General features: G+C 41.6%; 1 protein-coding gene across 5 annotated transcripts in view; it reads right to left on the bottom strand.

Annotated features, from left to right (window-relative positions):
- SMARCA2 (SWI/SNF related, matrix associated, actin dependent regulator of chromatin, subfamily a, member 2) overlaps positions 1-27323 on the bottom strand; it is a 184017-nt gene that overhangs the window by 1032 nt on the left and 155662 nt on the right. For 4 of the 5 annotated variants that reach the window (XM_033237198.1, XM_033237199.1, XM_033237201.1 and 1 more), the window contains 4 exons: positions 9737-9842; positions 9179-9280; positions 5521-5653; positions 1188-1330 (listed from right to left, as the gene is read on the bottom strand). In XM_033237198.1, coding sequence (XP_033093089.1) covers positions 1188-1330; positions 5521-5653; positions 9179-9280; positions 9737-9842 — 484 coding nt within the window. Of the gene's footprint in view, positions 1-1187; positions 1331-5520; positions 5654-9178; positions 9281-9736; positions 9843-21020; positions 21075-27323 lie in introns of all 5 variants that reach the window. The other variant, XR_004443442.1, reaches the window with a different exon arrangement.

The raw sequence follows: 27323 nt of genomic DNA, 5'->3' as shown, positions 1-27323 counted from the left end.
TGGGAGGACAGAAACACATTAAAGAGGCATCAACAGCCTCGAAGCTGAGAAGTTTTTCTTACTGAAAACCCCAAAGCAAAGCCCACCCTCTAAGCTGGTGTTTGTGCCCTTTCACTTTGGCTTGAAAGGTTTATGGCTAATACTTTCTCTTTTTCAGTCCTAGGTTTTAGAAAATTCATGGGAGAAAAAAAATACCCTGCATTTGACATCTCCTAAAGAAAATACAGTATTTTAAATGTATTTGAAAATGCTTGCATCAAGGGTTAAGGCCGGGGTGAGATCATAATTCTGAAATTTTACCAAATTGGTAATGTGTTGAAGGAAAATCAAACTATCACATACACGAAAAGGGAAATTTATCTTTTCAGAAAGAGAAGAATGTGGGTGCCAGGAAGCCATCTTCAGGAAAGTGAATGGATGAAATGAAGGGTATTTCAAAAGGCAAAGTATTAGGAGCTTCTGCCCACTCTTCTACCTTGCTGCCCGGTCAGGCATAGCACACTAGACTGAGTTTTTCTACTTGGGTCCGCATCCCACCTCTACTACGTGATCTGTAGCAAAACACACATAACCTAACCATTTCTGTAACATGTTTTTTGAGAGTGACATCTATCTCATGATGCTGACATCAGTATTTAATATGCTACCACACAGTGAGGTACCTATTACGAGGCCTGGCTCAATAGATGCTCACTGCATTTTTCAAATATTAAAAATAACACCCCTAGGTACTTAAAAACGTCATTTGAGTTTTTACACGGTCCCTTAAGTAGCAACTCGAGCCAGTAACTCTGACGTCATATCACTTTTTCTCATTCTTCCATCTAATGTACTGCTATGTACCAGGCGCAATGCTGGGTGTGATGGATATAAAATATTAACTGGCTATGGGGAAAACCATATTTATAAGCAAGCATGTGGGAAGATTAAAAAGGGGGAAAAGAGTTTGATTTCATAGTTTTTCATTTTTGAAGACTATTAAAAAAACAATAAACAAAGCCCCCAATTCTTTGTTCTAAATCATACAGCTCCATTCACATCCCTCAATAATGAAATCTCACTAAATCCTGACATTGCCACTCCTAGGTAATAAAGTGAAAAGGCTGAAGAGGCATGGAAACGCAAGAGGCCAGCGAGCAGCGGAGAGGGCGCCTCCGCCTTCAGTCCCAGTCGGCGGCTACACTTACACGTTCATCCTGCTCCTCATCGCTGTCAAAATCGCTCACTACAGGTTTGGCTTTTCCTCGATTTGGCCTTTTCTTGCCTTTTCCTTTGTCCCGGCCTTTCTCATCTTTTTTATTGAGCTTAATTTTCACCTTGACTGATTTTGCTAAAACCAAAGCAAATGAAATAGATAGCAATGAGTAATCACAAGGGAGATCTTTGTATAGGTGGTAAGACTGTCATCAACCTACAGACAACACAAACATCCCGGAGTGCCCAGAACATTCCTGGATTATGCCTGTTCTGTGTGGTTCTGTCTAGTCAGCGACCCCTTCCACTTGCCAACCTGTCTCCCTTTGGAAGGTAAATGATATAGTCACAGGCAACAAGGGGGACCGAGGTCTCAATGAGGACAGTGGGGTTGGATCCTTTACCTGTCTCCCAATGGCTGACCAAGGATAATGATGGGAAGTGTTTCCTATTTTGTGGAGCTGTTTGGGCAATCATTTAATAGAACTTTTACATTAAAAATATAAAAAGTTTTTTAAAGGCCAATAATTTTACTACATAGATAACTCCAGTTGACTCAAAAAGAAAATTCAAATAGTTCAATAACATTTTTAACATAAAGGTACAAAATGGAAAGTAAAAAGAAAACACTTTTGAATGCTTCCTTTCTCCCATTCCTAGTTTCTCTCCCTACAACTCTCTTTCTGGTAATTATTTCCAGGAAAACAAATGTTTATGTCCATACCTGCAAGTACATCCATTCTTCTCTCTCTCTGTGTATAATTCTACATATTCTATAAGTCTTTCTCTATAGAATATAAAGAATTCAAGTATGTGTATATACACACATATGTACTTGAATTCTTTATGTAGTTATCCCAAGGGATCTTTATACACGTCCATATTCTACACTTGACTGTTTACTCACATATACGGGATATTTATAGGTAAAGGCTCATATATACCTGTCTAATTCTTTTAAATACCTGAAAATTTTCCATCATATGGTATACTATAATTTATTTAATCAGTCTCATATGATGAGGGCTGAAGTTTCCTGCTTTTTTTTTTTTTGCCAGTATAAACAAAGCTGCTGTGAACCTATTTCAATGTATCTTGGCAGAATTTGAGGGAGGTATGGTGGACATGTCCATATGGTACATTTCTAACAGCGCTCTGCCAGATTAGCCTTCAGAAAGATCGCACCCATTTCCACCTTCACAGGACTATTCTGGGGATACAAGTGAAAACACTTGGAAGAGTTCAAGGAACAATATCATAAATATAGGTACCTCTCCCAAGGAACAAAGACAATCAAAGACAATCTGCTCCACGGTAGCTATTTGGGATAGATATCCATAGAACACCATTTTTGGTATTTGATGATGAAGGCACTGAAAATGTGGGTCTCTCATTCAAGCCAGCTTTGCTAGACTACCATGTCTGGTGGGTCTCAAGGCGTCTAGAAATAGATGTTATCATAGAGGGAATCCTAGTTCCAGAAGGAATCTTGGAGAGGAGAATGTTCCAGACTTCTTTTGTGAAGTAGAGGGACCCACAAAATATTTCCAAAACTAAAATCTCCCACAGAAACATAAGCTAACAGAAGAGATGAGAGCTGTGCTGTTTTGAACTCAAGTGTGGTGGTAGCATTTGCCTTTCCTCCATCCCAGACGGGCCAAAGGCTGGCAAATCCTAGTACATAAAATAGTACTCCTAGCCAAGGCGTCTATCTATTATACCCAATGTCTGCTGCTTAACAAGCTATGAGGTGGGGCCCTTTGCTTTGGGTGGGAGATGAAAAGGCCTACCTATTAATGAAAATGGAAAGATGTGGGATATCTAAAGAAATAGATGCCAGAAGCCAGCCATAATTGTATTGTGTTGTATTAAAGCCACTAAGTTTGTGGTAATTCGTTATAGCGGCAATAGAAAATGAATATACCAAGGCTTGAGAAATTAAAGAAACTAAATTGATAGATGGGGTAAGAGAGCAGCTCTTTGAAGAGATTAGAAATTTGGCTCTAAAATAATGAAATATATAGCTAAGATAGATGATGCAGATGTATTCAAATACTAGAACAAAGGAATAACTACATGAATTTGGGAAAGTTTAAATTCATTAAAGAATCACTAACTAGAATATTGAGAACAGAAAAGGATGTTGGGAAAGTCACTTATGGATGTTGAGGGCAAGAATGGAAACTTCATTCTCTGTGGCAATGTGTATGCATCACATCCATTTTACATCTTTTCAATAATCTATGGGTAAAATGCTCAGGACAGCATTATTGGGAAACAGCCTGATGAACAGAGTATAATTAACACGTTTTAGTACATTCCTTAATGTTAATATATAATATACATGTTAATATATGTTGCTGTAGAAAAACCCTCATTGCCATGGAAAGTGTTCACAAGTACAAAAATCATGGCACAAAACAGTGTGCTACGCTTGTATAAACAAATTTATGTATAGAAAAAAATTGAAGGTAACTTCTCAAAATATTACATGTCATCTGTATTAATATGTAATTAGAAACCTAATAATTTTTTAAACGCATGTCTATACTTTTTCTTTTTTTTGGAGACAGAGTCTCAGTCTGTTGCCCAGGCTGGAGTACAGTGACGTGATCTCAGCTCACTCCAACCTCTGCTTTCTGGGTTCAAGCGATTCTTCTGCCTCAGTCTCCCAAGTAGCTGGGACTACAGGTGCCCGCCACCACACCTTGCTAATTTTTGTATTTTTAGTAAAGATGAAGTTTCACCATGTTGATCAGGCTGGTCTCAAACTCCTGACTTCAAGTGATCCACCCGCCTCAGCCTCCCGAAGTGCTGGGATTACAGGCGTGAGACACCGAGCCCAGCTTATACTGTTTTACATAGTAGCCCATAACTACTAGGTTTTACTACTTTGAGTGGTATAGCGTGAAGACACACATAGGAAAGAAGAAATTTTATATTTTTTAAATATTTAATTGTTTTTTTTTTAGATAGGGTTTTGCTCTGTTGCCCAGGCTGGAGGGCAGCGGTGTGATCATTGCTCACTGCAGCCTTGAACTCCTAGACTAAGCCATCCTCCTGCCTCAGCCTCTCGAGTAGCTGGGACTATAGACACGTGCCACCACACTTGGCTATGTCTTTTTACAAAAATTTTTGTAGAGATAGGGTCTTGCTATGTTATCCAGGTTGGTCTGGAACTCCTAGCCTCAAGCTATCCTTCTACCTCAGCCTCCCAAAGTGCTTGGATTATAGTTGTGAGCCACTATGCCCTAACAAGAAATTTTTGACTTCTGACAGCACCCTTAACCTTTGGAATATTTGGGTTATCAGTCAGGGCTGGAACTTGGGTAAAACAATGGAGGCACTCACCTTGGGTGTAAAATTGAAGGGAGCACCAAACCCCAGTAATCAACTAATATCCTAAAAGGTGATATTTTAAAAACCCAAATTAATGTCCCCCCAAATCCATGATAAACAAAATATCAACATTTTAAATAAAGACAGTACCCTGTCATCACCCCTCTTCCCCTGGCAAAAAAAAGAAAAAAGAAAAATTCTATGTCAGTCTGACAATTATTTTCTAAAGCTATGATTCTCAAAGTGTGGTCCTTGGCCCAACATCGTCAGTTTCCCTCGGAATTTGCCAGAAATGTGGACTCTCAGGCCCCACCACAGGCTACTGGATCAAACACTGACATACTCTTCAAGCCCTCCAGGTTTTAGAACCACTATGGTAAAGAATAGAAGATAGGTGGCATTAACAGCAGTATTCAAAGGCAACATTCAGAAAGTGTTTAAAGGTCAGGTGTGGTGGCTTGCACCTGTAATCCCAGCACTTTGGGAGGCCCAGGTGGGTGGATCACTTGAGACCAGCCTGGCCAACATGGTGACACCCCATCTCTACTAAAAATATAAAAATTAGCCAGACGTCGTGGCACATGCCTGTAATCCCAGCTACTCAGGAGGCTGAGGCAGGAGAATCACTTGAACCCGGGAGGTGGAGGTTGTAGTCAGCTAAGATCATGCCACTGCATTCCAGCCTGGGTGATAGAGTGAGACCCTGTCTCAAAAAAAATAAACAAGCAGTGTTTGCTATGAGCCCGGCCTACGCTAAACATTTTACATGCTTGGAGGTCATTTTTATGACTTCAGTTTTACAGATGAGAAAATTGAGCATGAGCAGGGATAAGTACATGGCCCCCGGTTGCCCAGCAAGGACAAAGTGGACTAAGGGCTCCCATCCAGATCTGCCCCACTCTCAAGTTTCTTCTGCGAGCATTTGTGGAGACAGCTATGCAGGTGAGGAGGGGCAAAGATGCAGAGCAGCCGAATGTCTGGGCTTACCCTCGGACTCTGACTCTTCTTCATCTTCCTCTTCCTCCTCTTCATTGCTTTCATCCTCACTCTCTTCCTCTTTGGCAATTTTCTGCCGGGCACTCTTAAACACTGACTGTAAGACGATGGAGTCTTCATAGATCTAAATAGTCAAAGGGGCATCAGTTAAAACTGCAAGCTGAGGGCCTAAGATTTAAAATGGCAGCGAACCCTTCCTTATGCAACACACCAGCTTACTTTACATGAATGTTAGTAGAAATGTCACCGTTAGCTTTTATGCCCACATGAAAACCCAAGAGCAAAACGCCAAGTCCAAATACAGACATACACATTCATATACAAAGTCCAAATGCAGTTGAAATTATTTCAAAGCACATGGATGCTTGGAGGAGAAGAGTAGATAAAATATCCTCATATGGGACAACAAAAATGATATTTTTAAAAACCACGTTTCTTATTTGGATTGTTCTACCAAATACTGTGGTAAGACAGTGGTAAAGCAATCTTCTTTAAAATGCAAAGCCCCTAGCAAGTGGGGGCTATTCCTTATTACTGAGTTTATCATTAGCAGCCAATACTCATCCAATTAACACTTTATTTTTTAATGGATACACATATCTGAGCATGGCCCTGGGTAGGTGCTGAAAGATGAAAGTTCAAAAATGGTCCTTTTCCTCAAAAAAATTGAAAATAGAACTACCATATGATCCATAAGCCCCACTTCTGGGTAAATAAAGAATCACAAGAAGGGTCTTGAAAAGACATTAGCACATCCATGTTCCTAGCAGCAGCATTCACGATATAGCAGCAGCATTCACGATATAGCAGCAGCATTCACAATAGCCAAGAGGTGGAAGCAAACCAAGGGCCCACTGACAAGTAAGTGGATAAGCAGGTGTGGGCTATACATTTAATGGAATATTATTCAGTCTTTAAAAGGAAGGAAATCCTGTAACATGGATTACACTGGAAGATATTATGCCAAGTCCATAAGTGCATAAGACAGTCACAAAAAGACAAGTACTCTATGATTCTCCTTATATGAAGTATCTAAAATAGGCAAATTCATAGAAACAGACAGTGCCACGGTGGTTGCCAGGGACTGGGGGAAGGAGGAGATGAGAGTTATTAATAGGCACACAGTTTCAGAGTTGCAAGACAACAAAGTTCTAAAGATCTGTTGCCCATCAATGTGAATATACTTAACACTACTGAACTGTATACTTAAACATGACTATGATAAATTTTGTTATGTCTTTTTATCACAATTTTTTAAAAATTTAAAGGAAAATAAAACCCTGCTCTTTAGGAACATATTCCTTTTATTGTAAAGAAGACCTACAGGTTCAAAAGAGTGACCGGGCAAACTGTGGTATGCACCAAATGAACAATATAGGCAGTGAGTATTGACTATGGCAGAACAAAAGACCCATGAGAGAGACACAGGATGGGGCCATCAGGGCAGAATTTGCCAGAGGCATCAGAGTTGAGCTGGATCTTAAAGGTGAGGAGAATTCCTTCAGCAGTGAGAAAGGAGAGGGGCTTTTTAGGAAAGGAAAACAAATGAGAAAGATGAGGAGGCAAGGATAAAAGAGATGCATCTGGGATTGTACTGATGTCAATTTCCTAGTTAAGATATTGTCCTGGGCCAAGTGTGGTACTCAACGCCTATAATCCCAGCACTTTAGGAGGCTGAGGTGGGCTGATCACGAGGTCCGGAGTTCAAGACCAGCCTGGCCAACATGGTGAAAGCCCATCTCTACTAAAAGAAAATACAAAAATTAGCCAGACATGGTGGTGCATGCCTTAATCCCAGCTACTCAGGAGGCTGAGGCAGGAGAATCACTTGAATCTGGGAGGCGGAGGCTGCAGTGAGCCAAGATGGCACCATTGCATTCCAGCCTGGGCAATAGAGACTCCATCTCTAAAAAAAAAGATATTATGCTATTTTTGCAAGATGTTTCCATCTTGAGAAGTAAAAGCTACACAGAATCTCTCTGATCTCCAAGTGTAAAAGAAATGTAACTGGAGAAGCAGGTGATTATGGTATCATTCTGAATGGACTATGGGCTGTTTAGGTTGAGGAGTAGCAGATGAAGCTAAAGACTTACATTAGACTTCTGCAAGCAGTCTACACAGATGAAATTCATTCTAGACAGTGCAGGGGAACCTCAAAGCTTGGGAAAGGGGCAGGAAATGAGCAGGATAGGAAGGTGGCTAGAGAAAGACAAACTAGTGTCCAGATGGCCTGGGGGAGAAACCAGTCAAGAGGCCACTTAACACCTCATTTCAGTTGTGACAGTGAGAGTGAAAACAGATAGTAAGGTTGTAGAAAAAAGGACTGGATGCATATCATAATAATGCCATATTGACATAAAGAATCCAAGTATCTATCCAAAGACTAAAATAAACTGTCATTCACAAAACCTTCTTTGTTGATTCTTCTACTTTCTATGTCCTGGCTTCCAGCTTAACTTTCCTTGGAGAGTGCCTTGAGTAACAGAAGGCTTGCTTTACAAGACCTCCTGTTTTGGTCAAGATACTACTGCTATTAACTCAGAAATTGTTTAAGTCTGTTCAAGGCACATTCTGAAGATTTCTATATTCTCCTGTTTGATGAGTGAAATTGATGTGCAGGCTTAAGGAATTTAAAGGTGGTTTGACACTGCATTGGTTGAGGGGTACATCTTTGTCTTTTTCTTTCTTCTTCATGGGTCTGAAGGCACCAGGCCAGACATACAGACAGGAAAAAATTCCTATAAAAGGTGACAGTAATTGAGGTGTAATTAAAATGAAAGTGCCCTCCCCTTGGTTATTTTAATAAATTCAGATCATTTATAGACTCTTAGACTTGTTAACTGTGGAGAACGGGAGTAAAGAGAATTGCAATTGGGCTGATAAAAAGGATTAAAAAGCAATTAGAGGCAGTGTTTATTTTTTTTCCTATAGTTTGTTTTGTCTTACATTCTAGTAGTTTCAGCTCCTGATGCAAGAGTACAATCAGAAAAATAAATGAATATAATCAAATATACAATCTCCAAAAAAGCAAAAATGGTACTGCCAGTCTTTCAGCATTACCTTCAATGATTTACTTGAATCCCTCCACTAATTAGAATATAAGCTTTGAGGCCCAGCACAGTGGTGCACACCTGTAATCCCAGCACTTTGGGAGGCCGAGGTGGGCAGATCACCTGAGGTCAGGAGTTCGAGACCAGCCTGGCCAACATGGTGAAATTCCATCTCTACTAAAATACAAAAATCAGCCAGGCATGGTGGTGGGTGCCTGTAATCCCAGGTACTTGGGAGGCCGTGAGCAGAATGGCTTGAACCTGGGAGGCGGAGGTTGCAGTGAGCCGAGAAGGCACCACTGTACTCCAGCCTGGGAGACAGAGTGAAATTCTGCCTCAAAAAAGGAAAGGAAAAAAAAAAAAAAAAGAATATAGGCTTTGAAGAGAAGTGTGAGTAGGCGCTAGCACAGCTGTGGTACAAAGGTAATTTGAAGATGCCAAAGCCTCTATTTTCTTACGTAGGTGGTAAGGAACATAGGTTTTTAGTTATTTTTCTTCTGCCACTAGCAATGATTCAAAAGGCAGAAAATGAAATATTTTACTTAAAAAGAACATGGGCACATTTACAGTTAAGAACTTTTAGACAACTGAAGACAGACCTGGGATCCCTCCAGGTTGAACGTCTGAGCGTTGTGACAGAGAAGCATGACATCCTTCTCCAGGTCGCCCAGGCTCCGGTACTTATGATTACGAATCCTTTCCTAATGGAAATTTTAGAGAAGATGGAGAAAAAAAAGAGGGAGAGGAAAATTCAGCAATCATTACTCAGTTATCAAAGCCTGACTTTCCCTTTGTCCTCACAGCATAAAGCCCTGTTAGGGCTGTGGGACTGCACAACCCCAGGGGGCGCCATTCACCAAGTCCACCCTCCCACTGTCATTCCTTTTGCCAACGAGGAGCATATGACGGGAAATAAGAGCAATAATGTGGGCGGGGGGAGCAGGGAGCCTGAAAGGTCTTCAATAAAATGCAATATAACACGAGCTCTCAATGTGATTAAGTAACATTCACAGAAAAGCACAAGGACATCCCAACCTTTCCTGTGGCGAGGCCTGGGTGGGCATCAGTGGTGGTCAGCTCCAACTACAACCATTTCAATGAATTTACACTGCTCCTTTATTTACTTGAAGAATAAAGTTGGTAAACAAAATATCTACCTTTATTTTTTTGAAATCCACTGGCTTCCTAATTAATTCATAGTATTCTGGTAATTCTTTCCTTGAAGGTAACTGAATGAAGACTTCACTGAGCTGTCGCCCTGAACTGTAGGATGGGTGAAACAAACAAAAACAAGCCACATCAAACACTACTGAGGAAAGGTTTTATTTTTATTTCAGAAAATGTCAACAAAGCAAATTATATTCCATGCATATAGATATGGAGCTTTTTAAGTCAGGAAAAATCCCACAACTGTACTGCAGATTAATGTCCCTTGTGCTAATTTCAAAATCACAGTAAAATACAATTTGCTCCCCACTTCTGTCACACATACGATATGGGAAATCCACTGTGGATTTCCCTTTCAGAGCAAATATATCTCTTTATTTTGATGTGAATATTTAAAATATCCTTGTTAGCTAAAAATTTCATTTCTCAATGAATTGGTAAATATATATGTGTGTGTGTGTGTGTGTGTGTATATATATATATATATAAACACTATTTCCATACTCCTTTGTTTTCAAATTCACATTGTATTTAGAAAGTAACTCAAAATATGTTAGAATATACTCTGGAGACTCAAGTGAAAAGCTTTTGTATGTACCTAGTGACCGACCATCTTCTCGGTCTTATTCCTTTTAGGGTATTTTACATACTGTAAACCACACATACCTTTATTATTATTATTTGCCAGAGGAACCCCTTCATCTTGCCTAACTGCCCTTCTATGTGTGTGCAGCAATTTAGGTGAAAGAAGAACATGTTTCGCAAGTGTGGATGCTTCACGTTTCTGGGATTAGTGCTATACCCTCCCCCCCAAATTCATGGTAGGTTTATTTGAAAGCAGGTTTAATAGCAACCAATGCTTAGCATTTTTGTAATTTTCAAACACAGGCTACAAAGCAATATGAGCTTTTAACATCACTTACTGTTGGAAGCAGACGTGGTTAAAGGCACAAAGAAATTCACAATTTAGGTTCGAGATCCTAATATCTGATTTGGCCTACCCAGATCAATAACAGCTTGTGGTGTGTGATACAGTCATTTTTCACAAAAATCTCACTCCCCTTATGATGCCATCTCTACTTCCTTTGTGAAGCCAGAAATATCAAAAAATAATCATAAATCCCTGCCATGAAAATTTCAGAAGGTGATTCTAGGAGCTTGTGAGAATACTAGAAGGCAGTGGCAAGCATGAGTGACAATATGCTGTTTTAATCCATAGTCCCAGTTGTATAATTAAAAAGTAATCATAATGACAGTTATCATAAAAAAGGCATGCGCAGTAACTCAAACGGTTGCTTAGCAACCAGCGGGAAAAATGCTGAAGTGCAAAGGGGCCTGCATAAATTAACCGAAAATCCTCTGTCAAAGAGATGGGCTAGTTTTTCTGCTACACTAGGTCACTGTTGTTTTATTTTTTTAATGCACATATGGGCCTCATAAATATGAAAATCAGGGGTGAACACAAGAGGTTTAAGAAGATTGCATTTGACTCAGGAATTGGATTTTTGGGTCACTGTGGCAAGAACCAAGGTGTTCTCTCACCCTCTCAACCACCTCTACCCCTCGCATCTCTTCCAGGATATCTTCCAGGTTGAGAAATGCATTCGTACTTCCCTAACTTATGCCAAATAGTATATGGCAAAAACTATTTTAGTTACCATCACCTTCAACACAGGGCCACATTTTCTGGTCTGTTCTTTTTCTACCATTCTGAGATTCATACACCCAAACATTTTACCTGTTTGAAAAGGTGCATATGAAATGCAATGACAGTAATTTGTAGATATGAATTGTTCAGTTTCTATGAGCAACTTGTTTAAAATTAGCATTCTCTATAACCTAGCAGCAACCCAAAAGTCAGACCTCTTTGTAATCGCGGATTTAACACCTGACCCTCCCTCAATGACATCTTCATGGTGTCATCTTCTACATTGCCAACAGATGGTGTCATTTGTCTATTGATGGATTACAGGGACATCTTTGTACACCTGTGATGGACATACTCTTAATTTCAACTGTGTTACTGGTGAAATAAGAAATAAGCAGTTTGGACCAGTAGTGCAACAAAGCTCTAAGGGGTAAAATGGCTAAAACAATCTTGGTATTACATCTCTGTCTTCAGTAAGGCCCTGAAAATTCTAAACTCCATAAGGAGACAAGTCCAGAGTTCTCTATGCTCATAAAGAAGAGAGCTGAACGCTCTGAGACTGGGGGTCAATACTGTACAATGAGAAATAAACACGTTTATTCTGTTTAAAAAATAAAGGCTCACTGGACTTAATACACCTATTCCACTTTCTTTTCTCTTTCCAAAGAATAAAGGACAAAGGAGGACCCAGAAGTTATCTATGGAAGACTTCTTGGGACTATGTTGTTTCCATCATCATTGAAATATCTCCGAGTCTGGCTTCCAAAACCCTCCAGGATATGTCCTCATTCTCTAAAAACCCAACTGGTACCACCAACCTTCTCATCAGGAGAGTCTCTCCTGTGTACCCCCAACTTTCGTGGCCAATCCCCTCTTTATGACCCATTCCAGGTCTCTAGGCCTGACCTATCTCTCACTCCATAGCTGGAAGGTTCTCTGTGGTTTTTTCTCTTCTTCAAATATTTCCTTATCCATCCAGGATCAAGGACCCATTGTCCATAAAAATGGAGGAAATTCTCCTAAGTATCAACTACACTTACACTCAGTCCCCTTTTGCTCAGAACCTAATTCTTCCATGTGTGCTATTGTTTCTCTCCTCCCCACAGGGTGGGGATCTCTTACAGACATCAAACTCATCCCCCTCCCTCCCAGAGCAAGGGCTTGGACGGCCAGCTTCGGCAGACAAAGCCAGGAGGTCCTGGGCAGTACCTAGCTTCCACGTCACCTACAGAATGCATTGGGGTAGCACGAACACTTGCTAGAGTAATTTATTTTTTCCTAAATTACAGGTTAAAAAAAAGTAAACAAAAAAGGAACTGAAGCAGCCTGATAGTTTTGAATTCTTGTCATTTCTTTCTCTAATTTGAGCTGAGCAAGGGCTTTAATACACCTTTTCAAACGTGGTAGTTTTCTATGCACCCTCCCGCCCTCGGCCAGAAAGTTGCTTTTTTCCTTTTTAAGTACAGAACAATGGTCTAATTGTACCATGGTGTTTACAGAAGGTGTTCTGTTTCTGTTAAAATGTGTATCCTATCCCAAGGTGTTTTCCATTATGTCATTTTACACAATTTAAGGCCTAAATATAAATTGCTACCTGGAAAGTGCACTACTTCCCAGACAAAAATGAGACCCCCTCCCCAAGACCACTGATGGCCTGTGACATCAGATGGATTTTACATAATGATCTACCTCAGACTAGCAAGTATGGCTCTGATAAGACATGGGGTATGTGCGGGAGGGGTACAACCTGAAATACAAGTTTAAAGGCACTCACTGGTCTTACATGTCACAGGTGCTTGTGGACAAGTACCTCTCCTCTCCATGGAAGTGAACAGACACAGCGACATGGCCATGATACCATAGAGCACGAGATGGAAAAGTGCCACATACCACTGTGCAAGTGGTAGTTTGAACTCCTGTATGCATGGCTTATTATACACACACTACTGAGGTTTAATTCCTTATGCTTCATCTGGCAACCAGTTTTTTCCTCATTACCTCCACAAACCGAAAGGCATTTTTCTCATTACTTCCACAAACCAAAAGTATAATTCCACATCTATACTATGACTCTAAACTGGTGACTGCATACATTATAAACTTTACATAAATGTCAGCTTAACTTTGATTGTATTTTAAGCTTAGAGACATGCTGAAGGCTGATATGCTAGTTAAGAAATCTACTTCTGGCCGGGCGCGGTGGCACACGCCTGTAATCCCAGCACTTTGGGAGGCGGAGGCGGGCGGATTATCTGAGGTCGGGCGTTCGAGACCAGCCTGACCAACATGGAGAAACCCCTTCTCTACTAAAAATACAAAATGAGCTGGGCGTGGTGGCGCATGCCTGTAATTCCAGCTACTCAGGAAGGCTGAGGCAGGAGAATCCATTGAAAACAGGAGGCAGAGGCTGTGGTGAGCTGAGATCGCATCACTGCACTCCAGCCTGGGCAACAAGAGCGAAACTCGGTCTCCAGAAAAAAAAAAAACAAAAAAACCTCTACTTCTAGAATACGGGTTATGTCTTTTAATGATTTTTTTTTTTCCAGGACCAGACAAAAATTGTATTTAGTGAGGGTCTTTTGCTTGTTTTATGGTTTTTCTTTTTCACCTGCTCAAGCTGATCTGTTGACCAGAATACCTAACGGATACTGCTGAGAAAGAAATCTTAACCATAGCTGAAATAAATTCTGTTTATATTAATAAAGGTAAAAACGTGACTATCTTGCCTCAATAAGAAAATGATGTCATGATTTAGAATACTCACTTGAGGTTGGAAGGATTTTACCGAAAAGCTATCACAATCCTAAAGGAATCAAACATAGCAAAATCATTTGGGAAGAAAACTTAAAAAATTGGGTCAACATTGCAGGGCAGTAGGTGAAAAATGCTGCTCCTTTTCAGGTTCGGGTTCCTATGAAGTTTAATATATATCATTGAAGACTTTACTAGACCACAGTAGTGCCCCTACTTATCAAGAGAGCCTGTAGAAACCTGAGCCAGTCATGAAGCAGGTGTTACAAGCATCTGCACTCCATATTTGCTACTGAGATCTCTCATCTCAGCCTTATTGAGTATTGATTGCTGATAATTCCTAACAAGTTTGGCAATATAATCGCCCAGACCCTTGAAGCAAGAGCAAAACAGGGTGGGATGGGAGTAGACTTGTTTTTGGTCATGGAATTAGCAGATGTTAACATCACCCCAACGGTGGGGCACAGTGGCTCACACCTGCAATCCCCACACTGTGGGAGGCTGAGGCAGGCTGATCACTTGAGCTCGGGAATTCAGGCAACATGGAGAAACCCCATCTCTACAAAAAAATACAAAATTTAGCCAGGCATGGTGGTGTGTGCCTGTAAGTCCCAAGCTACTTGGGAGGCTGAGGTGGGAGGATCGCTTGAGCCCAGGAGGTGGAGGTTGCAGCAAGCTGAGATCATGCCACTGTAGTCCAGCCTGGTCAATACAGTCGACTTTCTCTCAACACCACCAAAAAAATCACCCTAACAGTCATAAAGGACTATAGATAAATAATGTTCCTGGTTACCAAGACAGACAAAGTTCCCTGTTAGGAGACTGAAAAGGGTTCACTCAGCTCAGTAAGAAAGGCACCAAGACTTTGTCCAGAGTCTTAAAAACAATCACACTCTGATGCATGATTTTACTTTTGGTAATCTGCTCTGGGCTGAAACAGATAATCATCAAGATGTTCATGACAGGATTACTTAAAATAAATAATTCAAAGCAGCCAAAATGTTTAACAGTTGTGGAAAGAACAAATAATAGAATGCAAGAGAGTCTAAAATTATGTATTTTAAAGAAAAAAAAATGCTTGTTACGTCTTATTTAAAAAAAAAAAAAAAAACAGGCCGGGCGCCGTGGCTCATGCCCGTAATCCCAGCATTTTAGGAGGCCGAGGTGGGTGGATCACCTGAGGTCAGGAGTTTGAGACCAGCCTGACTAACATGGAGAAACCTCGTCTTTACTAAAAATAAAAAAAAAAAATTAGCCAGGCATGGTGGCACATGCCTGTAATCCCAGCTACTCAGGAGTCTGAGGCAGGAGAATCGCTTGAACCCAGGAGACGGAGGTTGCAGTGAGCCAAAATTGTGCCATTTGCACTCCAGCTTGGGCAATAAGAGTGAAACTCCGTCTCAAAAAATAAATAATTTTAAAAAAAGGATATCAAATTGTAAGTGCAGTACAACTTCAACTTCAACAAGGTTTTAAAAAAGGCATTGAAAAAGGCCCAGGAGATATGCCAAAGCATAATGAAAAATAATAATGTACTCTTATTCACCAAAATCAAGATTTATGATTGAATGTAATTTAGAACCATTTTATCCATAAATAAAGTAGGTCCCAACAAACACCCTAATTGGGTTACTTTCACTGAAAACATGCTGTAAGTCAAATAATTTCATTTTTCCAAAGAAATGATGTTTAAGGATCATATGACCAACTTATATCACCATAAACTGCACGTTTTACCAATTGGCACTTTTTAACTATCACATAAAGCCAAACAAACAAAATAGAATTATTATATAAAAGTTTTAATATGTGATATGTTGCAACCATCAGAATCTTCTGTTCAGTTTCTACACATTTCTTCAGGATTCTTCCATTGCATTTATTACTACAAAGCAAAGGTGCTTGAAACCAGACATAAGATCCAGAGAGTGTTTTTGTTTGTGTATGGTGGGGGGGACAAGCATTTTGAAAAAATATTTTTGAGTAGATTTGTCAGTTATCACTTGGCTTTTGGAAATACTAACTTAGGATGGCTACTTTTCTATCCTCTTTTTCTCACTTGACATTTCATAATAGTGGGTGCAGGTACAGAACTCCACCGCCCATCTGACTAAATGTGATGATAGACGGACACCGGATGACCTACCGCTTCCTTAGCCAGTTTATCTTGTAGAGTAGCAGCCTCCTGAGGTCAGAGCCTCATGCATTGTCTGGTGCATGAGCATTTCATGACGCTTCCCAGAGTGAGGCCCTTCAACTCGAGCCTTCCTCCTGCTTCCTGAAGAGTCCCAGTACAGCCAGGGGCCCTGGGAAGTCTTTCTACAGTTTGTGCCACCCCACCTTGTAGATGTTACACCTGTTCATGACTCAAAGCGTGCCTGTCTTTCAAAATGTAAGAACCCATGTTCCCTTCCACTGAATATTCTGTCCTCTGATCCTTTCCTGCCTCCCCTTTTCTTTTTTTGAGAGAGCGGGTCTCACTCTGTCCCCCAGGCTGGACTGCAGTGGCAGGATCAGGGCTCACTGTAGCCTCTACCTCCCAGGCTCAAGCAATCCTCCCATCTCAGCCCCCTAAGTAGCCAGGACTACTGGAGTATGCCACCGCACCCAGCTAATTTTTGCATTTTTGTAGAGACAGGGTTTTGCCATCTTGCCTAGGGTGGTCTCGAACTCCTGAGCTGAAGCAATCCGCTTGCCTCAGCCTCCCAAACTGCTGGGAATTACAGGTGTGAGCCACTGTGCCTGGTCTTTGCCTCCCCATTTCTTAATGGTAAAATGCTTCAAAGCTTTTGGCTGAATTGTGACCAAATTAAAAAGCACAAAGCTTCTGCAGACAAAATCAAATGCCTCTCCATCTGTGCCCAAGTCCCACACATTGCTTTGTTAAACGGGTGGGTCGTGGCAGGCACCGGAGTGCTGCTTTTTCCTATAATGGCTGTTTTAATAAATTCTCAAGGAAGACATATTAGGTGTGATTCTAAAGGAATGAGACAGTTTTTTTCCCCCATGAATATACAAGGACATATATATATCCAAATAAGTGCTATCTCTCAGAGCAATCCATTTTTAATCAAAACGTTTATAGAGTGGTTTGGAAAACAGTGTATCAGCCCTGTAAGAAAATCCATTTTGTTATTTCCAGGTGAGGCTCCTTCCCTTCCTTCAGAGAGGGGTCCTTTATACTGGTGTTGGCCTGGAGCTTGAGAGGCAGAGACCCTGGAAAGAGGGGCTTCAGGGCCAGGCTAATGCTGGAAGATAAGGGGAAGCATTCTGTGTCTTGGAAAACAGACGGACTAAGTTTATTTGTGGGCTGCCCACCTGCTGTATGTGGGCATAACTGGCTGAGCACCATAAATAAGTATCGAGTCACCAGGAGTCAAAGCAGCCTGTTTCAGTAAACGTTTAAAGTATCGATATTTGTAATGAGGGCAAAATAAAGCACTGGAGTCCACATCTCCCTGAGCAGATTCTCTCTGCACTAAATGTAATATTCGGGCTCTACTTCAGCATTTCCCAACGTGTGCTCCACAGAACACTAGCTTAATAGATGAGTAACAGTGTCCTGTGAAAACGGGATTCTTTGGTCAAATAAGTTTGGGAGATGCTGGGTTAAGCAGTTAAACAGCTGACTTTATAGCAAGACCTCCCAGGGCCTCTGGCTATACTGGGATTCTCCAAGGAGTAGGAAGGCTCGAGTTGGAAGACCTCACTCTGGGAAGCATCATGAAATGCTCATGCACCAGACAATGCATGAGGCTCTGACCTCAGGAGGCTGCTACTCTACAAGATAAACTCTCGAGCTTGATTCTGGGTCCAAACTATCAGAAACAGAGAATGAATGAATGAAGGTGCTTCACCTACACCTAAAATTTCCTAAAAGTGCATCTACTTGGTCACAGTGCTATTTCATGGTAATTGCTCTATAATGAAATTAGAGCCACTAAAATGCAGAGGTGCTTGGGCTTGAGAGCTATCATTACAGCCTCTCGCCCTCATTTAAAGCAATACAAGATGTCTGGTACTGAAAATAAATTTTGCCTAAAAGCCTGTTGGCTGGTCCTGAAAGAGCGGTCAATACTAACAACATAATCACAACGTCAAGGGCTGCTAATGGCCGAGTAGAGTTCAGCTGTCCTGTGATAGTGTATGCAGGGCCAGGTAACTACATACATGCACATGTGCACACACACATACATATGAATGCCTTCACGTACACCAACTTTCCTGCCACCTGCATTTCTGTAAATGGCATCGCCGTTCACCGATCACTCAGGGCAGAGATCCAAGAGCTATATGAGTTCTCTTCCTCCTCCTCCTCTTCCTCCTCCCACATCCAGACTGCCCCTAAGTCTTGTCAATCCTCCCTCTGGGTATTTATTCCCTTGTCTTCCTACCTACTGCCACTTCCTTATTTTAAGGACTATCTTCCTCCACTACCTGACAACATTCTCCTCATGTATGCCTCCTTTGATCCATCCTTCACAGACTATCAGTGACATTTCTGAACACAAATCTCACTGTATCCCCATGATCCTCTCTTGGCCCTTTACTTTCCACTGCAGGGCTGATCTCGTCTCCCTGGATGTTGCCTCCCCTCTCTCACATGACAGACATCACACACTGGTCCCTGCACGCTCACACCCAGAACTCAGGTGTGCTCTCCGTTGGTCTCCTTGAAACAGTGCTCCTAACAGTCACTGCGATGACTACAGATTGCCCTCAAGACCCCACTCCTAGAAGAGTACATCAAAATTCCTCTTCAGTTCAAGACCCTCCGGGATCTGAGCTGAGGCTTCTCCAGCCTCACTCGGGCTGTCCCGGTCTTCCCTTGTCTCCAATGAGCTGGTCACACTGGTGCAGTCTCTAGAGGGGGCCTGCTTTCCATGCCTCCATGGCTACATCCCCCATTCCCGCACACATCACCACAAACTCTGCTCCTCCCACCCATCCTCCCTTCACCCATCTGTTTGAGAAATTCCCACTCTGCTCACAGTCAGTTAGAGGCGCTCTCCACTCCTGCCCCATCCCTTCCCATCCCACCCTGTGTATATGTGTCATTCATACCAGGTACTTGCATTATTTGTTGACATAGCTCTTTCCAATTGTGCTTTAAATATCTCCATTTAATTCATTTTTTTCCTCCATTTTCAATACTTACAAAGAGCCTCTTTTGACCACTGAAGAAAGGATTTTTTAAAAAGTCTTCTGAAGAAAGGGTAAATTCATCGTAATACAATCTCCAAACACCATGTTGTCAGCTCAGGCTTACGGAAAAGGAAGTGTGTGTGACAGACAGTAAGGGACAAGACAGACTCCAGAGAGCCCTGAGGAAGCAAACACCAAGCCCCTTGCTATGCCTCTGGAAATCACAGTTTAAATGTATCTTTAGCGAAAATGAATTTATCTAGCTCCTAACCATATACTGTCATATTATCTCCCCTCAAAAAGCCCGGGTATGGCACTGGGGACTTGCAATAAATAGCCTTTAAAGTTATTGATCTACTTTTCATGGTCACATGACCATCTTGACAGAAGAGGGGAAAGAGGGAAAGGAGCTCCTGCCTGTCCCTGTTTCCTGGGCGGGGCATTTAGCTTACATCATGCCATTTCGCCATAAGGCCTCCTTTCTAGGTGTTGGGGTGGAAATAGGTACCCAAGTTGGTTGGTTATTTAAACTGCCCAAACTTATAAAGTCAACTATTTGTTGTTTCAATCTCCAAGTCAGAATCCAGGCTGAGTTCTTTCTCATAATGGCAAATACAGAACAAAATTCCAGAGTGGACACTATAGTTTATGTGCGTGGTTCCCAGGATTAGTCATTGTTTACTGAACTGCAATAAGAAATATCAAAAATTGACAATCTTGCCCAACAGTTTCATCTCCACACAAAAATGTGTAAGTATAAATCACCCCTAGTTTTTAATTTCCTTATATAAAGAAGAATGCCACAACCAGTGATCTGTGTTCATTCTGAAATACAGGATACATCCTCAATTCTCTCTCTCCAGTCCTAGATTGGATCCTATGCTGGCGGAAAAAGTGTTGTAAAGGATGTTATTGGGTCAGCTGAAAAAATTGAAATATGGATGGTAAAGCACTGTATCAACATTTTTTTTTAAGTACAGGTTGACTGAAAGGAAGAAAGAAACGTTATCTCTCTTATAAGAGTAAGAGCTCCTAGCCTTGGCGTATCATGCACATCCATCTCTCCAGCTCAACAAGTGTCATCTAACGTTCACGTTATCTCTAGGAGAAAAGCATTTCTGCTTTCTACCCAACAGAAGCAAAGGCACACAGAGGTTGAAAGAGACTGGCTTCAGATGCTTGGGACTACACACAACAGGTAGGCCCAGGAGTCACACCCTGAAACCCAACCCATCACACAAACAAGAGACAACTCAGCAACTGCCCTCTGCATGCCATGATCAACTCCGGAATGCAGGCACAGCGTGAACATGCACGCTTCTTCATGTCTCATAGGAGATCAAGTCACTACAGGTGCTTCGCATTAAGCTTCTAAACCAAGACAGCACAGAGTTAAAGAGGCCCAAGGAACATACAACAGAAGCTGCGCTGGAAGGGAGGGGGAACCAAGATGCTGCAGTTAGGGCGGGCTTTCCAGGAGCTCCCAATACCCTTGTAAGAAGTACATGTATAGAATGGACACAGCCAGATTAAAATACAGCACAAACAACTTCAGAAGCCGTGACAGGTGCTCAAGAGTATCTGTGCCTCTATCCCGCACTCCAAGTAGGGGTGATCAGGAGGTGACCGAAGACATTTGCTTCCAAAGGCCGATTCTAGGATTCAATCTGTTTCATGTACCGAGGGAATACCTGTATTTAGAGATAGGGGAACACAAGACAGATCCTGACCTGTTTCCTTCTATTTCCAACTAAGAATTACTGGGCACCTTCTCCACGTTACACCTGCGGTAGAGTAGAAAGAACACTAGAGTCAGAAGACCTGGGTTCTCGTCCCCACCCGGCTCCTTCTTCCTACGCTGGGCGACCTGGCCTAAGTCATTTTACTCTCCAAGCCTCAGTCTCCTCACCAACCTGCCTTGTTAGGAAGATTACACGGGGTTATGTTTGGAACCTCATTCGGAACAATAACACAGTTCTCCAAAAATCGGGGGAAAGTCGATTTCCTAAACTTTCTGGGATTTTCCTACTTCCATCACACACAGAAATTCCTGTTACCCTGTTCCCTCTATACATGTTCCATTCACTGTTCCAGAAGGTGGAAGACAGGCAGCCGCTGGCTAGAGGTGCGTGTGATCTTGGGAAGGTAGTGCTAGTCTATCTGAGTTTAGCCCCTCATTTGTAAAATGGGGAAAATACTTACCTCAGAAAGGTATAAAAATCAAATAGGATAAAGTGCTTTGTTACAGTAGCCCGCACATAGAAGGTATTCCAAGTGTCAGCCAGTTTGGGTCTGAACACCATCTAACTAGTCAGCTCTGCTTCCAAGAGCTCTATTCCCTTTCAATAGATCGCTGAATTCATGATCTTCTGTGGGAAATGAAAATAAACCACCACCTGGGGTCTTGGGCCCTTCTACAAGCCTCTAGAAAAGCCTCTTCAGTTGAGGATTTTTGAAACTGCTATGTTGGTGTCCCTTTGTGTGGTGGCAGGGAAGCAGCTGCCAGGGTTCACAGATCCTGGGAAGACCTCCACACCCTCTAGATCTCCCTAGGTGTAGACAGCACCCTTTGGCATTCACAGCCTATACCTGTCCACATATAAATCTCTTCTCAGAGTCACTGCCACATTCTGCTTTAGAGTCAGCTGAGAGGGCGTTGCAGAGAGGGAAAAGCATAAACCCATAAACCAGTCAACAGAGGGGTGGACGTGCATGTGCTGTCTTCAAAATATACAGAAATATTTGGAATGTCTGAAATCTAAGGAGAGCTGGGAGGGGTGCATTGGAAAAAAAGTTGGGAAGATCTGAAGGTTCAGATTGTGGAAGATAACAGTTCTCCCATGCTAAGAAGTCTGGTCATCATTGGGTAGGCAACAGGCCACTGTGAAGAGTTCTAAAGTTACAATAGGAAATGACCAGTTAGGTGCCTCAGAAAGAAGCCAGGAGGAAGAGACTGGAGGCAGGGCACACAGTCCACCCTGCAGCTTGCCAGGCCAGGCCAGCAGTGCAAGGGCCTCAGGCAGACAGGGTGTGAGGAGGCAGATGAACGGGTGTCTTGCAGGGACAATTAGAGGCATGTTGAGGGCACTCTGTATTTGAGTGTCAGCAGTAAGGCAGAGAATTGGGAAAGTGTTTATTATTTCACATTTAGGACCTTGGGCTAATGATGGTGCTGACCAAGGAGACACAGAAGCTTAAGTAGACCATGTCATCGCCGAACGTGCAAAAGTCATGGGAGGAAAACCTGAAAACAACAAGTACTACCTTAGCCACTCTCCAGAGTAGACTGTCAATAATTCAGAGAGCTAGGCGTGGCTCTGTCATCTAAGACTGACAGAGATGACAACTCAATGAGTTCTGAACAACCGAAGATCCCAGTAGAATAATTTCAAATCATTCTGATAAGGAGTCCATGCAAGTCAGCCATCTGATTGGCTTAGGGGAAAAAAAATACAAATTTTTAAAACCCTAAAAGCAACAAAAACTACTACTACATAATGACATGGATTTGGTTTAAAATGTATGATACTAAAACTTATTTTAGAAAGACAGTATGAATGCCAGTGTAAAGATCCATTGGTTTGATGAAGCCTTGAGAAGATAATCAGTGTGGGAAAGCCTTCGACACAATAAATACCTAACACACTTCAAATAAAGAACTTCCGAGGCAGAGAAAGCCTTGGAACAAGGCAACATTTTTAAATAAGAGCCCTGCCCTTCTGGAGAATGGGCTGATTACATGTGGGCCTTCAACCGAGTTTCGATCCTACTCAAAATGAGAAAAATGCTGCAAATTACTTTTTAGTACATATAGGAATTAAGTACAATTAGTCCACAGGTTTGTAGTTTACCAAATTCTTAGAAAGGTGCTATACTGTAATAACGTATCAGATCACTTGCCAGGCATGGTAGCTCATGCCTATAATCCCAGCACTTTGGGAGGCTGAGAAAGGCAGATCACCTGAGGTGAGGAGTTCGAGACCAGCCTGACCAACATGGTGAAACCCTGTCTCTACTAAAAATACAAACTTAGCCAGGCATGGTGGTGCACGCCTGTACTCCCAGCAACTCCGGAGGCTAAGGCAGGAGAATTGCTTGAACCCGGGAGGTGGAGGTTGCAGTGAGCTGAGATTGTGCCATTGCACTCAAGCCTGGGCAACAAGAGCAAAAAACTCCATCTCAAAAAAAAAAAAAAAGCTCATTTTTCCAGGTAAATGTTTATAATGTCCTAAACTGATTATAAGCACCAGGTAATGTCATTGTATCCTCAGATAATGGGGCTCATATGACCCCTATTTCCCTGAATTCCCCAGGCCAGCTACCTCTTCAGTAATATCCCACAGGAAAGCTATCTCTTCCACTGCACGATGAGCTAGTGGGGGTAAGTACTTGAAATTTTCACCTTATAATTATATTCAACAGTATGGTGCTGGGAATAAGAAAACAATGATGGTAATATTTCTAGAAAGAATGAATGATTTTCTCCAATGTGAGAACTAAAAATTCAGGACAAGCTGAGTCTCACCACAATTCCTAGAGATACCACAAAGGCTTATTAAATTTAGGGGCAAGAAGAACGTATTCCCAGCTGGGGGAAGACAGCAGAGACTAAAGAGGGAGGCAGGAGCCACGTGGCTGCCACTCCACTGTGCACCGGGGCTGTGTTCACCAATTGGACTGACCAGGTTCTGACCAGGCAGGTATCTCCTGCCTCCTCCACCGCTTTGCTGCATCCATCTTCAAGGCTAGACCTGATGTCCAAACCCTTTTAAAGACAGCAGGGCTAGTCTTCCTGCAGACTGCTTCTGAAAGAATTGTCTTCAAACAATCGATAGAGAGGGAGGAGGTGATGACACCCTACTTACTTTCTGTTTCCAGATTCTTCAGGAATGAGAACAACGCTCATATTTGAAAAGCAAGGCACAATAAATGGTGAACAAAAGCTCCTGATAGGAGAGTTGATAGAAAGAGCATATCAAGCCACTTTAAGTAAGTTCAAGAGTCCAGTTGCAAACTAATTACATCCTGGAAAAGCATGTAGATTGCTTCTGCTAATAACATTTAGGAAATCACAGAGCATAAAAATGGAATCAGAAGACTAGAGATAAGCACATGTCCCAATTTTAATATGAGAAAGAAAACTTGAGACTGTTATGCTTGATGTTGACCCTTGGTAAAAATTTAGAAGAAATCATTCAGATGCCACAGGGCTATTTAGAAAAGATAAATAACATCATTAAGTGACAGCAGGAGGTCTCTTAGAAAAAGCCATGGCAAGCTAACCTCATTTCACTTTTTCGGCAGGGTTTCTCGGTTGATAGATTGGAAAGGCTATAGCCATGGTGTATCATGGTTTTAGCCTTTCTTGATAATGCTGAGAAAGGATAAATGTGGGTGACGACAGCATGGCTATGTGAGTTCATTGATGGGTAACCAACCTTAAGGATTACTGGTTAATATATTCATGTCAACCTGAAGTGATTTTCAGGGGGGTATGTCACAGAGACCTGTCCTTTGTCTAAGTTTCTAAGCAATATCTCATATCAATTCTTTGGATGACAAAAACTTAAGATACGTAAATGTAATTTTTACAAAAAATAAAAATTTAGAGGTACAGCAACATGCGAGGATGATGGAACAAAAAGCAGTAAGGCTGGAACTACACAGGGATGAGAATACAGTCAGCGGGTATAGGTTCAAAAACATTAGGCTTAGTTGAAAGCTAACCTTGGCCGGGCGCGGTGGCTCAAGCCTGTAATCCCAGCACTTTGGGAGGCCGAGACGGGCGGATCACGAAGTCAGGAGATCGAGACCATCCTGGCTAACATGGTGAAACCCCGTCTCTACTAAAAAAAAATACAAAAAACTAGCCGGGCGAGGTGGCAGGCGCCTGTAGTCCCAGCCACTCGGGAGGCTGAGGCAGGAGAATGGTGTAAACCAGGAGGCGGAGCTTGCAGTGAGCTGAGGTCCGGCCACTGCACTCCAGCCTGGGCGACAGAGCGAGACTCCGTCTCAAAAAAAAAAAAAAAAAAAAAAAAAAAAAAAAAAAAAAAAAAAAAAAAAAAAAAAAAAAAAGAAAGCTAACCTTGGCAGTATTCGTATGAAATCAGAGCTGTGTATGTGTGTTTTGGGGTGGGGAGTGGGGTTTATTTCAGCAAGTCACATATTCAATGAGTTAACTCTGTCAAGGTTGCTGGAAAAAGTAAACACACTCTTGAGTTATGCTAACAGAATTCTGGTGTCCAGAATAAGGAAGCTAACTACCCTGCAATTAATGATGAGAAGACGCCATTGGAGTTCTGGGTGCTATGTTTTAAATGGGACACTAGGAGACTGGAATGTGGCCAATGTCTAGGCATCACTCAGAGAGCAAAGTGAAGTGTTCCAGCCTGAAGAAGAATATCCTGACATAGATATGCTTGTTGATACATTTTAAAGGATATTTCTCAGAATGAGAGCAGATTTATTCTCCGAGGTTCCAAGTAGAACAAATAGCTAGGGGTCAGAGGGCTGCATCCCTTTTAATGTAGGAAATGGCGATGTGTTTACAACTGTCCTTGGGTGCCAAGAACTGCTCTGAAGCAGGGAGCTCACACTGGAGGGTCCACAGGGAGGTGGATGACCACATGCCAGAGGTGGTGCAGGGGGACTTATTTGTGTTGTGGGAAGTTGGGCCAGGCAGAGCTAATTGTCCCTTCCAACTTTAAGAATGTCTCTAGGAATCTCTCTCTCTTTTCTTTATCCAAGTAACTAAAAGCCTCTAGAGTTGGAATAGCTCCATAGACTCTACTCTTCACCATCTAATTCTACATCTCATCCCAGGGGCAATCTTCAAAGGTACAAATGCAAACAGGATGAATCCCTTCTCAAAGAACAGTCTCAGGCTAAATATTACATAAATTGAGAATATGAGTTTCTAAAAGTTTCTAAATAAGCAGAAAACAAAGCATGCTTAATAGGTCAAAACAAAGCCTTCTGATACTACTTGATATAAAGTTTTCTATTTGTGCAAATAAAATGATGGGGGCCAGTAGCAGCAGACCAGTACTACCTCTGAATAGCAGTTACTGCAGAGATTTTACATTTATGAATCACACAATATCTGGCTCTTCAGGGTCAGATTTTTAGAAGTACCCTCCTTTTAAAAAACAAGTCCTATCACGGACTAAAAAGCAATAAATACACACATAAATGATCTTAGTTCTTTATGAAAATATCAAGATACATCTGCCCCAGAATCATGTATGAACTTTAAACAACTGTCTCATGAGAGCTAATTAATTCTTCTTATATATCAGTTAAATATAAATGGCAGTTCTTATTTAATATGCTGTTAATCTACATGAACGTCAGAGCCCTAACATTCGACCAACGTGATGGGAAGGAGGTTAGCACAGGTGGTATTTCTTTCACAGGTGGGTTGAGTTACTATTTAAGTAACTGACTTTAATGGTGCAAAAATCTCAACACAGTGAAATGTACATCTCCCAGCAGCGTTTTCTAAAACCAACCAAAAATATGATACTGTATCTAATTAAGGCTCTCCTAATTTGAGTGCCTCCTACTTGAGTACCAAGTTAAAGAGAAATACAAAATATAAATAGTTAGTGCTTTTTCTAGAGGATTACCAACATGAAATGTATATGAAACATTCAGTGGTGGGAAATTTAGTACATACTCCCCAGAAAGCATCTAAATGTGGGAGCTAATAGAATGTGTCTTACCAGGACACTTTTTAAGGAAAAGTAAGTAAGCAAATAAAACAAGGAAAAGTGAAAAAGAAAAAACTACTCAATATCTGCATGCTGAAATATTTAAATGCCCTTTACCTACAGTACAACTAAAGACGTACTCAATAAGCAGTACCACTGAAACTGCATTTTCTGTTTCTAGAAATAAAACTACAGAAACCAGCATCAGCAAGGACACTTTCTTTCCAGTGCTCAGAGGTCCATTCACCTACCTGATCAGCCTCAAAGTCTGAAAGGCTGATTATTAATAATGAAACTGTTCAAAGAACCTGAGTTACATTA

Source organism: Trachypithecus francoisi, unplaced genomic scaffold (genome assembly GCF_009764315.1).
Source record: "Trachypithecus francoisi isolate TF-2019V2 unplaced genomic scaffold, Tfra_2.0 Lachesis_group16, whole genome shotgun sequence".
In the NCBI taxonomy this organism is placed as follows: Eukaryota; Metazoa; Chordata; class Mammalia; order Primates; family Cercopithecidae; genus Trachypithecus; species Trachypithecus francoisi.
This window is presented reverse-complemented; position numbering and strand designations above follow the sequence as displayed.